This window comes from Leiobunum rupestre, chromosome 11 (genome assembly GCF_980474605.1).
Source record: "Leiobunum rupestre chromosome 11, qqLeiRupe1.1.hap1, whole genome shotgun sequence".
In the NCBI taxonomy this organism is placed as follows: domain Eukaryota; kingdom Metazoa; phylum Arthropoda; class Arachnida; order Opiliones; family Sclerosomatidae; genus Leiobunum; species Leiobunum rupestre.
The window spans coordinates 19,363,860-19,379,896 of NC_143394.1; the positions used below are offsets into that span (position 1 = coordinate 19,363,860).

The following is a 16,037-nucleotide window of genomic DNA, read 5'->3' on the forward strand; positions in this document are numbered from 1 at the left end:
GTCCCTATTTCTTTCAACGGAGAAAAAGCCTGGCCCAACACGACCCGATTTAAAATTGAGTCCGACCCGACCCAGTCCCGATTTCTTTCAACAACAAAAAAGCCCGGCCAAACACGACCCGATTTAAAATTGAGCCCGACCCGACCCAGTCCCGATGTCTTTCAAAGGCCAAAAAGCCTAGCTCAACCCGATTTAAAATTGAGCCTGCCCGACCCAGTCCCGATTTCTTTCCACGAAAAAAAACCCGGCCCAACCCGACCCGATTTAAAATTGAGCCTGACCCGACCCAGTCCCGATTTCTTTCAACAAAAAAGCCCGGCCCCAACCCAACCCTATTTACAATTGAGCCTGACCCGACCCAGTCCCGATTTCTTTCAACAAAAAAGACCGGCCCCAACCCAACCCTATTTAAAATTGAGCCTGACCCGACCCAGTCCCGATTTCTTTCAACAAAAAAGCCCGGCCCAACCCGAACCGATTTAAAATTGAGTCTGACCCGACCCAGGCCCGATTTCTTTCAACAAAAAAGCCCGGCCCAACCCGAACCGATTTAAAATTGAGTCTGACCCGACCCAGTCCCGATATCTTTTAACGGCAAAAAAGCCTAGCCCAACCCAACCCTATTTAAAATTGAGCCTGACCCGACCCAGTCCCGATTTCTTTCAACAAAAAAGCCCGGCCCCAACCCAACCCTATTTACAATTGAGCCTGACCCGACCCAGTCCCGATTTCTTTCAACAAAAAAGACCGGCCCCAACCCAACCCTATTTAAAATTGAGCCTGACCCGACCCAGTCCCGATTTCTTTCAACAAAAAAGCCCGGCCCAACCCGAACCGATTTAAAATTGAGTCTGACCCGACCCAGGCCCGATTTCTTTCAACAAAAAAGCCCGGCCCAACCCGAACCGATTTAAAATTGAGTCTGACCCGACCCAGTCCCGATATCTTTTAACGGCAAAAAAGCCTAGCCCAACCCAACCCTATTTAAAATTGAGCCTGACCCGACCCAGTCCCGATTTCTTTCCACGAAAATAAAGCCCGGCCCAACCGGACCCGATTTAAAATTGAGCCTGACCCGACCCAATCCCAATTTCTGTCAACAAAAAAAGCCAGGCCCAACCCGACCCGATTTAAAATTGAGGCTGACCCGACCCAGTCCCGATTTCTTTCAACAAAAAAGCCCGGCCCAACCCGACCCGATTTATAATTGAGTCTGACCCGACCCAGTCCCAATTTCTTTCAACGAAAAAAAACCTGGCCCGACCTGACCCGACCCAGTCCCGATTTCTTTCCACAAAAAAAAGCCTGGCCCAACCCGACCCGATTTAAAATTGAGCCCGAGCCGATCCGGTCCCGATTTCTTTCAACGGAGAAAAAGCCTGTCCCAACACGACCCGATTTAAAATTGAGCCCAACCCAACCCAGTCCCGATTTCTTTCAAAGGCAAAAAAGCCTAGCCCAACCCGACTCAATTTAAAATTGAGTCTGACCTGACCCAGTCCCGATTTCTTTCAAAATAAAAAGCTAGGCTCAACCCAACCTGATTTAAAATTGAGACTGACCCGACCCAGTCCCGATTTCTTTCAACAAAAAAAGCCCGGCCCAACCCGAACTGATATAAAATTGAGTCTGACCCGAGCCAGTCCCAATTTCTGTCAACGGAGAAAAAGCCCGGCCCAACCCGAACCGATTTAAAATTGAGTCTGACCCGAGTCAGTCCCAATTTCTGTCAACGAAAAAAAGCCCGGCCCAACCCGACTCAATTTAAAATTGAGTCTCACCTGACCCAGTCCCGATTTCTTTCAAAATAAAAAGCCTGGCCCAACCCAACCTGATTTAAAATTGAGACTGACCCGACCCAGTCCCGATTTCTTTCAACGGAGAAAAAGCCCGGCCCAACCCGAACCGATTTAAAATTGAGTCTGACCCGAGCCAGTCCCAATTTCTGTCAACGAAAAAAAGCCCGGCCCAACCCGAGCTGATTTAAAATTGATTCTGACCTGGCCCAGTCCAAATTTCTTTCAACGAAAAAAACCTGGCCCGACCCGACCCGACCCAGTCCCGATTTCTTTCCACAAAAAAAAGCCTGGCCCAACCCGACCCGATTTAAAATTGAGCCCGACCCGATCCGGTCCCTATTTCTTTCAACGGAGAAAAAGCCTGGCCCAACACGACCCGATTTAAAATTGAGCCCGACCCGTCCCAGTCCCGATTTCTTTCAAAGGCCAAAAAGCCTAGCCCAACCCGACTCGATTTAAAATTGAGTCTGACCCGAGCCAGTCCCAATTTCTGTCAACGAAAAAAAGCCCGGCCCAACCCGAGCTGATTTAAAATTGATTCTGACCTGACCCAGTCCCGATTTCTTTCAAAATAAAAAGCTAGGCTCAACCCAACCTGATTTAAAATTGAGACTGACCCGACCCAGTCCCGATTTCTTTCAACAAAAAAAGCCCGGCCCAACCCGAACCGATTTAAAATTGAGTCTGACCCGAGCCAGTCCCAATTTCTGTCAACGAAAAAAAGCCCGGCCCAACCCGAGCTGATTTAAAATTGATTCTGACCTGGCCCAGTCCAGATTTCTTTCAACGAAAAAAACCTGGCCCGACCCGACCCGACCCAGTCCCGATTTCTTTCCACAAAAAAATGCCTGGCCCAACCCGACCCGATTTAAAATTGAGCCCGACCCGATCCGGTCCCTATTTCTTTCAACGGAGAAAAAGCCTGGCCCAACACGACCCGATTTAAAATTGAGCCCGACCCGACCCAGTCCCGATTTCTTTCAAAGGCCAAAAAGCCTAGCCCAACCCGACTCGATTTAAAATTGCGTCTGACCCGACCCAGTCCCAATTTCTTTCAACGAAAAAAAAACCTGGCCCGAACCGACCCGACCCAGTCCCGATTTCTTTCCACAAAAAAAAGCCTGTCCCAACCCGACCCAATTTAAAATTGAGCCCGAGCCGATCCGGTCCCGATTTATTTCAACGGAGAAAAAGCCTGGCCCAACCCGAGCTGATTTAAAATTGATTCTGACCTGGCCCAGTCCAGATTTCTTTCAACGAAAAAAACCTGGCCCGACCCGACCCGACCCAGTCCCGATTTCTTTCCACAAAAAAATGCCTGGCCCAACCCGACCCGATTTAAAATTGAGCCCGACCCGATCCGGTCCCTATTTCTTTCAACGGAGAAAAAGCCTGGCCCAACACGACCCGATTTAAAATTGAGCCCGACCCGACCCAGTCCCGATTTCTTTCAAAGGCCAAAAAGCCTAGCCCAACCCGACTCGATTTAAAATTGCGTCTGACCCGACCCAGTCCCAATTTCTTTCAACGAAAAAAAAACCTGGCCCGAACCGACCCGACCCAGTCCCGATTTCTTTCCACAAAAAAAAGCCTGTCCCAACCCGACCCAATTTAAAATTGAGCCCGAGCCGATCCGGTCCCGATTTATTTCAACGGAGAAAAAGCCTGGCCCAACACGACCCGATTTAAAAGTGAGCCTGCCCAACCCAGTCCCGATTTTTTTCAATGGCAAAAAAGCCTAGCCCAACCCAACCCGATTTATAATTGAGCCTGACCTAACCCAGTCCCGATTTCTTTCAACGAAAAAAAAACCTGGTCCAACCCAACCCGATTTATGATTGAGTCTGACCCGACCCAGTCCCGATTTCTTTAAAAAAAAGCTAGGCTCAACCCAACCCGATTTAAAATTGAGACTGACCCGACCCAGTCCCGATTTCTTTCAACAAAAAAAGCCCGGCCCAACCCGAACCGATTTAAAATTGAGTCTGACCCGAGCCAGTCCCAATTTCTGTCAACGAAAAAAAGCCCGGCCCAACCCGAGCTGATTTAAAATTGATTCTGACCTGGCCCAGTCCAGATTTCTTTCAACGAAAAAAACCTTGCCCGACCCGACCCGACCCAGTGCCGATTTCTTTCCACAAAAAAAGCCTGGCCCAACCCGACCCGATTTAAAATTGAGCCCGACCCGATCCGGTCCCTATTTCTTTCAACGGAGAAAAAGCCTGGCCCAACACGACCCGATTTAAAATTGAGTCCGACCCGACCCAGTCCCGATTTCTTTCAACAACAAAAAAGCCCGGCCAAACACGACCCGATTTAAAATTGAGCCCGACCCGACCCAGTCCCGATGTCTTTCAAAGGCCAAAAAGCCTAGCTCAACCCGATTTAAAATTGAGCCTGCCCGACCCAGTCCCGATTTCTTTCCACGAAAAAAAACCCGGCCCAACCCGACCCGATTTAAAATTGAGCCTGACCCGACCCAGTCCCGATTTCTTTCAACAAAAAAGCCCGGCCCCAACCCAACCCTATTTACAATTGAGCCTGACCCGACCCAGTCCCGATTTCTTTCAACAAAAAAGACCGGCCCCAACCCAACCCTATTTAAAATTGAGCCTGACCCGACCCAGTCCCGATTTCTTTCAACAAAAAAGCCCGGCCCAACCCGAACCGATTTAAAATTGAGTCTGACCCGACCCAGGCCCGATTTCTTTCAACAAAAAAGCCCGGCCCAACCCGAACCGATTTAAAATTGAGTCTGACCCGACCCAGTCCCGATATCTTTTAACGGCAAAAAAGCCTAGCCCAACCCAACCCTATTTAAAATTGAGCCTGACCCGACCCAGTCCCGATTTCTTTCCACGAAAATAAAGCCCGGCCCAACCGGACCCGATTTAAAATTGAGCCTGACCCGACCCAATCCCAATTTCTGTCAACAAAAAAAGCCAGGCCCAACCCGACCCGATTTAAAATTGAGGCTGACCCGACCCAGTCCCGATTTCTTTCAACAAAAAAGCCCGGCCCAACCCGACCCGATTTATAATTGAGTCTGACCCGACCCAGTCCCAATTTCTTTCAACGAAAAAAAACCTGGCCCGACCTGACCCGACCCAGTCCCGATTTCTTTCCACAAAAAAAAGCCTGGCCCAACCCGACCCGATTTAAAATTGAGCCCGAGCCGATCCGGTCCCGATTTCTTTCAACGGAGAAAAAGCCTGTCCCAACACGACCCGATTTAAAATTGAGCCCAACCCAACCCAGTCCCGATTTCTTTCAAAGGCAAAAAAGCCTAGCCCAACCCGACTCGATTTAAAATTGAGTCTGACCTGACCCAGTCCCGATTTCTTTCAAAATAAAAAGCTAGGCTCAACCCAACCTGATTTAAAATTGAGACTGACCCGACCCAGTCCCGATTTCTTTCAACAAAAAAAGCCCGGCCCAACCCGAACTGATATAAAATTGAGTCTGACCCGAGCCAGTCCCAATTTCTGTCAACGGAGAAAAAGCCCGGCCCAACCCGAACCGATTTAAAATTGAGTCTGACCCGAGCCAGTCCCAATTTCTGTCAACGAAAAAAAGCCCGGCCCAACCCGACTCAATTTAAAATTGAGTCTCACCTGACCCAGTCCCGATTTCTTTCAAAATAAAAAGCCTGGCCCAACCCAACCTGATTTAAAATTGAGACTGACCCGACCCAGTCCCGATTTCTTTCAACGGAGAAAAAGCCCGGCCCAACCCGAACCGATTTAAAATTGAGTCTGACCCGAGCCAGTCCCAATTTCTGTCAACGAAAAAAAGCCCGGCCCAACCCGAGCTGATTTAAAATTGATTCTGACCTGGCCCAGTCCAAATTTCTTTCAACGAAAAAAACCTGGCCCGACCCGACCCGACCCAGTCCCGATTTCTTTCCACAAAAAAAAGCCTGGCCCAACCCGACCCGATTTAAAATTGAGCCCGACCCGATCCGGTCCCTATTTCTTTCAACGGAGAAAAAGCCTGGCCCAACACGACCCGATTTAAAATTGAGCCCGACCCGTCCCAGTCCCGATTTCTTTCAAAGGCCAAAAAGCCTAGCCCAACCCGACTCGATTTAAAATTGAGTCTGACCCGAGCCAGTCCCAATTTCTGTCAACGAAAAAAAGCCCGGCCCAACCCGTGCTGATTTAAAATTGATTCTGACCTGACCCAGTCCCGATTTCTTTCAAAATAAAAAGCTAGGCTCAACCCAACCTGATTTAAAATTGAGACTGACCCGACCCAGTCCCGATTTCTTTCAACAAAAAAAGCCCGGCCCAACCCGAACCGATTTAAAATTGAGTCTGACCCGAGCCAGTCCCAATTTCTGTCAACGAAAAAAAGCCCGGCCCAACCCGAGCTGATTTAAAATTGATTCTGACCTGGCCCAGTCCAGATTTCTTTCAACGAAAAAAACCTGGCCCGACCCGACCCGACCCAGTCCCGATTTCTTTCCACAAAAAAATGCCTGGCCCAACCCGACCCGATTTAAAATTGAGCCCGACCCGATCCGGTCCCTATTTCTTTCAACGGAGAAAAAGCCTGGCCCAACACGACCCGATTTAAAATTGAGCCCGACCCGACCCAGTCCCGATTTCTTTCAAAGGCCAAAAAGCCTAGCCCAACCCGACTCGATTTAAAATTGAGTCTGACCCGACCCAGTCCCAATTTCTTTCAACGAAAAAAAAACCTGGCCCGAACCGACCCGACCCAGTCCCGATTTCTTTCCACAAAAAAAAGCCTGTCCCAACCCGACCCAATTTAAAATTGAGCCCGAGCCGATCCGGTCCCGATTTCTTTCAACGGAGAAAAAGCCTGGCCCAACACGACCCGATTTTAAATTGAGCCCGACCCGACCCAGTCCCGATTTGTTTCAAAGGCCAAAAAGCCTAGCCCAACCCGACTCGATTTAAAATTGAGCCTGACCCGACCCAGTCCCGATTTCTTTCCACAAAAAAAGCCAGGCCCAACCCGACCCGATTTAAAATTTAGCCCGACCCGACCCAGTCCCGATTTCTTTCAAAGGCAAAAAAGCCTAGCCCAACCCGATTTATAATTGAGTCTGACCCGACCCACTCCCGATTTCTCTCAACGAAAAAAAACCTGGCCCGACCCGACCCGACCCAGTCCCGATTTCTTTCCACAACAAAAAAGCCCGGCCAAACACGACCCGATTTAAAATTGAGCCCGACCCGACCCAGTCCCGATGTCTTTCAAAGGCCAAAAAGCCTAGCTCAACCCGATTTCAAATTGAGCCTGCCCGACCCAGTCCCGATTTCTTTCCACGAAAAAAAACCCGGCCCAACCCGACCCGATTTAAAATTGAGCCTGACCCGACCCAGTCCCGATTTCTTTCAACAAAAAAGCCCGGCCCCAACCCAACCCTATTTAAAATTGAGCCTGACCCGACCCAGTCCCGATTTCTTTCAACAAAAAAGACCGGCCCCAACCCAACCCGATTTAAATTTGAGCCTGACCCGACCCAATCCCAATTTCTGTCAACAAAAAAAGCCAGGCCCAACCCGACCCGATTTAAAATTGAGCCTGACCCGACCCAGTCCCAATTTCTTTCAACAAAAAAAGCCCGGCCCAACCCAACCCGATTTAAACTGAGTCTGACCCGACCCAGTTCCAATTTATTTCAACAAAAAAAGCCCGGCCCAACCCAACCCGATTTAAAATTGAGCCCGACCCGACCCACTCCCGATTTCTCTCAACGAAAAAAAACCTGGCCCGACCCGACCCGACCCAGTCCCGATTTCTTTCCACAAAAAACGCCCAGCCCAACCCGACCCGATTTAAAATTGAGTCTGACCCGACCCAGTCCCGATTTCTTTCAACAAAAAAAAGCCAGGCCCAACCCAACCCGATTTAAAATTGAGCCTGACCCGACCCAGTCCCAATTTCTTTCAACAAAATAAAAAGCCTGACCCAACCGGACCTGATTTAAAATTTAGCCTGACCCGACCCAGTCCCGATTTCTTTCAACGAAAAAATGCCCGGCCCAACCCGACCCGATTTAAAATTGAGTCTGACCCGACCCAGTCCCGATTTCTTTACACGAAAAAAAAAGGCACGGCCCTACCCGACACGCTGGAAACGGGTTCGGATCCGGTTGGTCCCAAAAAGCCCAACAAAATCGGGTGCCCGACTCGTCTCTACTGGGACCTATGAACACAAACATGGTGCTGAACGTCAATAGGCGCTTAAATAAAACATCTTCCCAGAAATTGCCAAGAAGTAATATTTTCGACAGCCAGGACTCATAAGTTACTATTTATATAGTGCTTGTTAAAATATTAGAAAGCTGGAAAGTTTTCTCGAACATAATATCGGTTTTTTGCTAAGCCTTAACATGCCAAAAAAGGTTATCTGGTTAAAAGGAAACACTTATTGCCTACCGTACTGCAAAGGTAATTTGTTTAGTTCTAAAGGAAAAAGTTTACATATTTTTCCGAAAGATAATTTTATACGAAATAATTAACTCTGCCTCCATGAGAAGCCTTAAAATTGCCCGGTAATATAAAAATATTCCGTATAATTTTGATTATTTATACCATAAGAGGATGATAATAATAATAATATTATTTAGTAACATTATATATTTTACCTTAAAATATATTATCGAAAATTAACATTAGTATGTTCCTTATTTACGTGAGCCGACGCAGTTCTTATCTGACGCAAAATTCTCATGAGGGCAAAAACGCGTCTCCAAATGGCTGAAATTTGGAGAGGGGAGTAAAAACCATTGAGTTGGGAATAATACTATCTAGAGCCAAAGTTGAAATTTTCCCCATAGGCTTTAACACAGCATTAGTGAAGATAGGAACGAAAATCATGGGAAGGTTATCAACTACGACAAAAGCCACCTATGAGCGAAAAATACAACTATTTAAATGAAAATTCTTCGGTGGCCCCTGCCGCCACCTATTAGCGACTTTGTGAACTAATATAATTTTAACTTTTGAATTGAAGAGGGAAAGCGACGCGTTTTTAAGATAAAATTTGAAAACGCGTTTTTTTAAATTAAAGTCATGTTTATCTGAAAACTCTTTATTAACACAATAAAAGTTTCTTTTGTGAGTTCTTTACTATTTTGTAATAGATTTTGAGTGAAATTTTAAGCATAATGGCTAGGAAATGCGCAGTTTCGTCTTGCGAAAATACTTGAAGAAACAAAAAAATTTCTTGGCATAAGTAGGAGCAGCACTAATATTCCAAAAAAATAGGAGACATTTTAATTCTAAATTATTCAAAATTACAATAAAGTTTCCAGTCAAAGTAAATCCCTTGTTGCAAAAATGGCTCAACTTGTTGCAAAAATGGCTCAAAGCCAATAGCCATTGGAAGGTCAGACTGGGTTCCAAACGCAACAGATGCAGTTTGCGGTGATCATTTTACAGAGGAAGACTTCAGGAAAAACACCACTTTTAAAATGCTTACAAACACCGCAACACCTTCACTTTTCTTAAATACAAATTTTAGAGCTGGCATGGTACTATTTAAGAAGAAAATAAATTATTAGACCATTACTTAGATAACTTTTTACAGAAAACGTATAGTAGAAAGTGGGGTGGCCTAGCAGCAAGAGGACCTGGGTTCGATCCCAGCTAGTGGCACTGGGTGTAAATCCGGAACCACTCCTTCTGTGTAAAGTTTGTGAGTTCTCTTCCCACTGGTTAAAGGGGTTTTCCACCGAGATATTCGGTTTCCCAATCGCATTTAAACTTGCTGAGGTTGACGGTAATAGTTTATATTCTTTATTATTTATATTCATTATTTATTTATTTATTTATTTATATTCATTATTTATTTATTTATTTATATGCATTATTTATTTATTTATTTATATTCATTATTTATTTATTTATTTATATTCATTATTTATTTATTTATTTATTTATTTATTTATTTATATTCATTATTTATTTATTTATATTCATTATTAATTTATTTATAATCAATATTTATTTATTTATATTCATTATTTATTTCTTTATATTCATTATTTATTTCTTTAAATTCATTATTTATTTATTTATAATCATTTTTTATTTATTTATATTCATTATTATTTATTTGTATTCATTTTTTACATTCTTTATTTTGTTTTAGTGCAATTTAATCTTTTAAAATTCTCTAAATTATTTCAAAATGAAATATGATTTACCAAGAAACTTCGTTGGTTTGTTTTTTAGCTTTAAATTATAATAGTTCACAAAGTCGCTAATAGGTGGCGACAGGGGCCATCGAAGAATTTTTCATTTAAATATTTGCATTTTTCGCTCATAGGTGGCTTTTGTCGAAGTTGATAACCCTCCCATGATTTTCGTTCCTATCTTAACTAATGCTGTGTAACCCCTGTGTTAAAGCCTATGGGGAAAATTTGAACTGGGGCTCTAGATAGTATTATTCCCAACTCAATGGTAAAAACCGAGTATCTTTTATTGAAGCGTCCATTCCGTTAAATTATAACTTTATAAAAACATTATGCGGTAAGTGAAAAATATAGCACATAAATAAAATGCTTTGTAATAAGGAAGCATGTATGAAAACTTCAAGACCTTTTTGTAATAGGAAAATTATTTTAAAATAACTATTTCACATTCTCTAATTTTAAGTGAAGTGGTTTTATTTAGAATTTCTAAAACTAACACGTGAAAAGATATATTTCGGTTACTCTACAAGATTTAATAACACAGTTTTTAACCATTGCTCAACTTCAAAATTAAAAAAAACGCCTTCTCGGGTTATAATAAAAAGCGTCTAGAGACGATCTTGAGACCGCCATTTTATTTTGGTAATTTGGGAGAGATAGTTTTTAGTTACGCGGTGGAGATGGCGTTACTGTCGTACGCTTGCCAACGAAAAGCACCGGCTAAAGTTACGGTCCTAATCGGCGCACACCGAAATAATATTAAAAATCTTTCTAGTCATTTCTCTGATATGGTTGTGAGTTGTGACCATAGATATAGGAAATGTATATAAAGGTCTAGATAAAATATTTCAAAGGGAGTGAATACGGAGGTGACAGCTAGCAGAAACGCGTAATTTCTGCAGGCTATCCTTATAAGACGTTATATATCGGTAAGAAAGCTCGGGCTATCGTCGCGAGAGCCATTGTCTCCGGCTTAAAAACTATACTAAAAGTCACCAACAGATGGTGTCTAAAGACTACGGCCTGCGGAAAGGTCAAGCACTTAGTACTAAAATGCTAAGAGAGCTCGCGCTCTTGGTCACGTGCCTTCCTCGGTGTCTGCTAGGTGTCAATTCCGTATTTTATGTTAGGCTTAGACGCCTCGAAATTTATCTAGACCTTTATATACATTTCTTATTGTTATGTTTTGTTTTGCTAATCTAGTTTTTTATATATGCTTTGTTTTAACAAAACCTAAAAGAGGTCTATTTTATTTGTATATAAACTCATTCGCTTGGTTCTAATAAAACACATTCAAGTTGCATCTAAACCTTGGTGTTACTCTCTCTCCTTCTTATATTGTGGTACACTAAGCCAGGACATAACATGGTGTCAGATTTATGAAGAACGTCGCGCCTAATAGAATTTTTGCCTAGAAGAGGTTATGCTTAAGTCAAAGTTTTAGCTTAGTTCAGGAATCTTCCAGTATGGCGAGTAATATTCCGACGATTAAGCCGTTTCACGCAGGAAACAACCCAGCCGATGCATGGAGATTTTGGCGACAGGATTTCACGGACTACATCTCAGCCTTGAAATACGATACGGAGGAAGAGTCGACAAAGACAGCGCTGTTCAGACACGTTTGTGGGGACGAATTGAAGCAGCAATATCGTTCGTTTCAATTACAACCTTTGTCTCCAGACACAGACGTCACGTGACGTTGGTTCAAATCCTTGACGAATTCAACAAACAGTATGATGCATATACTAATGAGATTTCGGCGTCGTTTTTTGCCTTGGGTATCAAGCAGAAGCAAGGTGAACCTTTTCCTGAATTTTACTCTAGACTGCGACTGGCCATTGAAGAATGCAACTACGGCACGGCCATGGAGAGGATGTTGCGAGATAAGCTGGTTCATGGGCTGCAAGACAAAGCTTTACAAGAACGACTTCTCAGGGAAGCCGGTCGGAAAAAGAAGACGCTAGCTGATGTTATCAGCGACTGTAAAGCGGCAGAGTTATCAAAAGCACAGGCAATCGCTATGAACGATCCAAAGAGCGAAGTCCACATCGTAACACGGAAAAAGAAGGTCGTAGCAGGTCGCAGCAAGGCAAGTTCCCGAGAAATTAAAAATTGTGGATATTGTGGTTTAAGTCACGCTTCAAGCAACTGTCCGGCATATGGTAAGATTTGCCACAACTGTGGGATTAAAAACCATTTCAGCTCCAAGTGCCGCAAGAACGCTAAAGAGAGCAAACCACATGCGCCAAAAGATAAGAGAGTTGATGTAGTTTCTCAATCCATGGATGACGTTGTCTACATCGGTTCAGTCGACGTATGTAACCAAGGGTGCGGAGCATCAGTACATGTGATAAGCGATTCTCAAGATCAAAGTGACGTTTGGTATGAAGAAATATCTGTCAATGGGTACAAAGTCAATTTCAAGCTAGACACGGGTGCTCAGGTAAATGTAATTACAAAATCTGAGCTGTTGAAGATGTCAAATTGTCCAGTTGTCCGAAAGACCAATCAGAGAGTCCTGGACTTTAGCGGAAATGAAGTTCCTGTGCTTGGGGACTGTCGTTTAGCCTGCTCCACCACGGCCAACTTAGATCTGTTCTCGCTGTACTCGCACAAGAAGGCCCGCCAGCTTGAAACGACTCAATGTTAACGAGCGTATGAGAAATTCACGTTTTACTCGAAAATATTCCGCTTGGGGCGCCAAAATACGGGAGTACCTTCCTAATGCTTTCCTATGGGAAAATATTTTGTAAAGTGGATCACTTTTCCGAACCTTTTTCGTAACTTTACCGATTTACGTCAGTGCCGAGTTTCTTATATGATTTCAGGTAAGTTTCATTAATAAATTCAAGCCTAATATCGTAATTTTCCATCATTTGGTTCGCTCACAATCTATTTTTGAAATCACCGATATTTTTAAGGCGAGGAAGCGTCTCCGCATTGGGAATCCGCAATCCGCATCGGATTTTAAGCCTTGGAGTCGTATCGCGCGCGTGAGATTTGAAAATGTAAAACTGAGAACAGTAAATAAAATAGTAAATAACACAGTTTTGCCTCTTTTTTTAACTTCAATTATTATGTTTCAATAAAAAACCCGTAATAAACATCATTTAAAATGGTAATAGTTTGTTGTTTACCGTTCTGTAAATCTACAGATAAAAATAAAACCGCTGGGTTGTCTTTCCTTGAGATTCCTAATGATCCTATCTTATGTAATGAATGGCTTAAAGCCATTGCAAGGACAATAGTTTACCAAAGAAAAAATAAAATAAATTGGATTTGAGTCGAAAAGTATGTCTAGAAAAAGTGAGGGGAAAAAAGTCTCAAGATCACATCTACTTGGATAACTGATAACAAGAACACAATTAAAACCTTAGAGAGATCTGATTTATCTCTATTTATATCCGAAAACAGTGAAAAAACTATGATCAATTCAAAAGTTTCTATCATTGAAAACCCAGAAGCGCACTCAATCTAAGTATTAAATAAAACCATAGAATATTTATTTATTTATGACAAAAATAATTACTCAATAAGAATCAGATGGGCTTTTAAAGAAAACTGTAAATAAACTCAATTCTACAATTTGGAGACTAAACAAGAAAATTGACCAACATAATAATGAGTAACAAATTCAAGAAGAAGCGGAAAAATTAAACCATCACGAGAAAGTGGTATCAATCGCAAATGATGAGATGTCGTTGAATAGCCAACTTCTATATATAAAAGATAACCCAGTTTTTGGATGAAAATTTGGCAAGACACACTCCTGAAACTGCAGAAGAGTTCCAAAATTAACCAACACACCGAAATATTGGCTAGAAATATTGTAAATCAGTTAGTTCCCCCTCTTTTGGACAATTTGATGCACAACATCTCTAAATAATTTGAAAAGTCTTGAAATTTTAAATATAATATATATTAGGTGAAATTAAGGATATTTAGTATTTAACGGTTTTTAACCCAATAAGGAGATTTAGTATTTAACACAACAAGGAGATTTAGTATTTAACCCAACAAAGAGATTTAGTATTTAACACAACAAGTATATTTAATATTTAACCCAATAAGGAGATTTAATATACAACATAACTAGGAGATTTAATGTAATATAAAAGTTATGAAATTTTATTTTAAAGTTTAAATTACTTGGTTGAATTAATTACAAAGTTCCAGCTGGGCGGCACCGTAGAGGACCTTCGATACGCGCGAGACGACTCCAAGGCTTAAAATCCGATGCGGATTGCGGATTCCCAATGCGGAGACGCTTCCTCGCCTTAAAAATATCGGTGATTTCAAAAATAGATTGTGAGCGAACCAAATGATGGAAAATTACGATATTAGGCTTGAATTTATTAATGAAACTTACCTGAAATCATATAAGAAACTCGGCACTGACGTAAATCGGTAAAGTTACGAAAAAGGTTCGGAAAAGTGATCCACTTTACAAAATATTTTCCCATAGGAAAGCATTAGGAAGGTACTCCCGTATTTTGGCGCCCCAAGCGGAATATTTTCGAGTAAAACGTGAATTTCTCATACGCTCGTTAACATTGAGTCGTTTCAAGCTGGCGGGCCTTCTTGTGCGAGTACAGCGAGAACAGATCTAAGTTGGCCGTGGCTCCACAGACTCTATGAAGAGAGATGGTACATTCCGTTTCATCGTGACAGACCTGATGGCCACACCCGTTCTGAGCGCTAATACCTGCGTTCAGCTGGGTTTGGTTGAAAGAGTCAGAAAGTCAGCATCCGTTTGCCAAGCTGAAGTCGACACGCCAGAAAGGGTCCTTGCTGATTTTTCCGATGTCTTCACAGGTATGGGCCGTCTGAAGCGAGTGGTGACCATCCACATGAAGAAAGACGCCAACCCTCACGTTTCTGCGCCAAGAAAAATTCCGCTGGCTCAACAAGAAAAAATAAAGCGCGAGCTGCAACGAATGGAAGAGTTGGAAGTTATTACAAGAGTCGACAAGCCGACAGAATGGGTCAACAACATGGTGGTGATCGAGAAGCCGAATAAAATACGGATCTGTTTAGATCCAAGGCAGTTGAATGAAGGGATAATGCGTCCGCATTATCCCATACCAGAACCAGATAAACTGTTTGCAGGACTTCAAGGCTGCAGTATCTTTACGTCGCTTGATGCAAAGGATGGCTTCTGGCAGCTGCCGTTGGATGAAAAGTCGTCATATCTTACGACATTTGCAACACCATGGGGGAGATATCGCTTTCTGGTCTTACCATTTGGACTAAACAATGCGCGAGAGGAATTCCAAAAGGCCATGGATGACATATTCGAGAAGGAGCCAAGAATCAACCCCTATTTTAATGATATCGCCATTGGTTCCAAAGACGTGGCTGAGCATTGTACATTGCTGCGTAGGACTCAACCCACAGAAGATTCAGTTGGCCAAGACGAAATTGAAATATATTGGTCATGTCGTTTCCAAAGAAGGTCTAGAGCCAGATCCAGGGAAAATTGAAGCGGTCGTAAAGTATACCCAGCCAACGAGTAGAGAAGATCTGCGAAGATTTTTGGGTATGATAACATATCTCACCAAATTCACCCCAAACCTGTCGACGCTGACCCACTCTTTACGTCAACTGTTGAAGCAGTCGTCAGAATGGTGCTGGGACGCAAATGTCCAGAGCGATTTCAACGCAATCAAGGGTGCTTTGTCTGAAGCGCCATGTCTGAAGTTCTTCAATCCTGGTCAACCAGTCCTGCTATCAGTGGATGCCAGTCAATATGGGCTAGGAGCCGTTCTGCTTCAAGATGATGGTCCAGTGGGCTATGGTTCAGCATCTTTATCGGAAACTCAGCAGAAATACGCCCAAATTGAAAAGGAGTTGCTGGCAGTAATATTTGGGCTACAACATTTCCATTATTACACGTATGGGGTGCCCGTTGAAGTCCAGACTGATCATAAGCCGCTTTTGGGGTTAAGTCTGAAGCCGTATGATACGATTTCTCCGAGACTTCAGAGACTATTGTTGAAGTTAAATCGATATAATGTACATTTGACGTATGTTCCAGGGAAGCAACTCCTCGTTGCTGACGCATT

General features: G+C 43.1%; 1 protein-coding gene across 1 annotated transcript; it reads left to right on the forward strand.

Moving 5' to 3' along the window:
* The first annotated feature begins 11,497 nt into the window (after window positions 1-11,497).
* Window positions 11,498-12,622, forward strand: LOC149921938 (uncharacterized). The gene has a single exon (XM_090162192.1). It carries the CDS (start codon window positions 11,498-11,500, stop codon window positions 12,620-12,622), a length of 1,125 nt encoding a protein of 374 aa, XP_090018318.1.
* Window positions 12,623-16,037: the final 3,415 nt, after the last annotated feature.

Coding starts and splice junctions, on each gene's coding strand:
- LOC149921938 (XM_090162192.1), top strand. CDS start 11,498: ATGGAGATTTTGGCGACAGGATTTCACGGACTACATCTCAGCCTTGAA.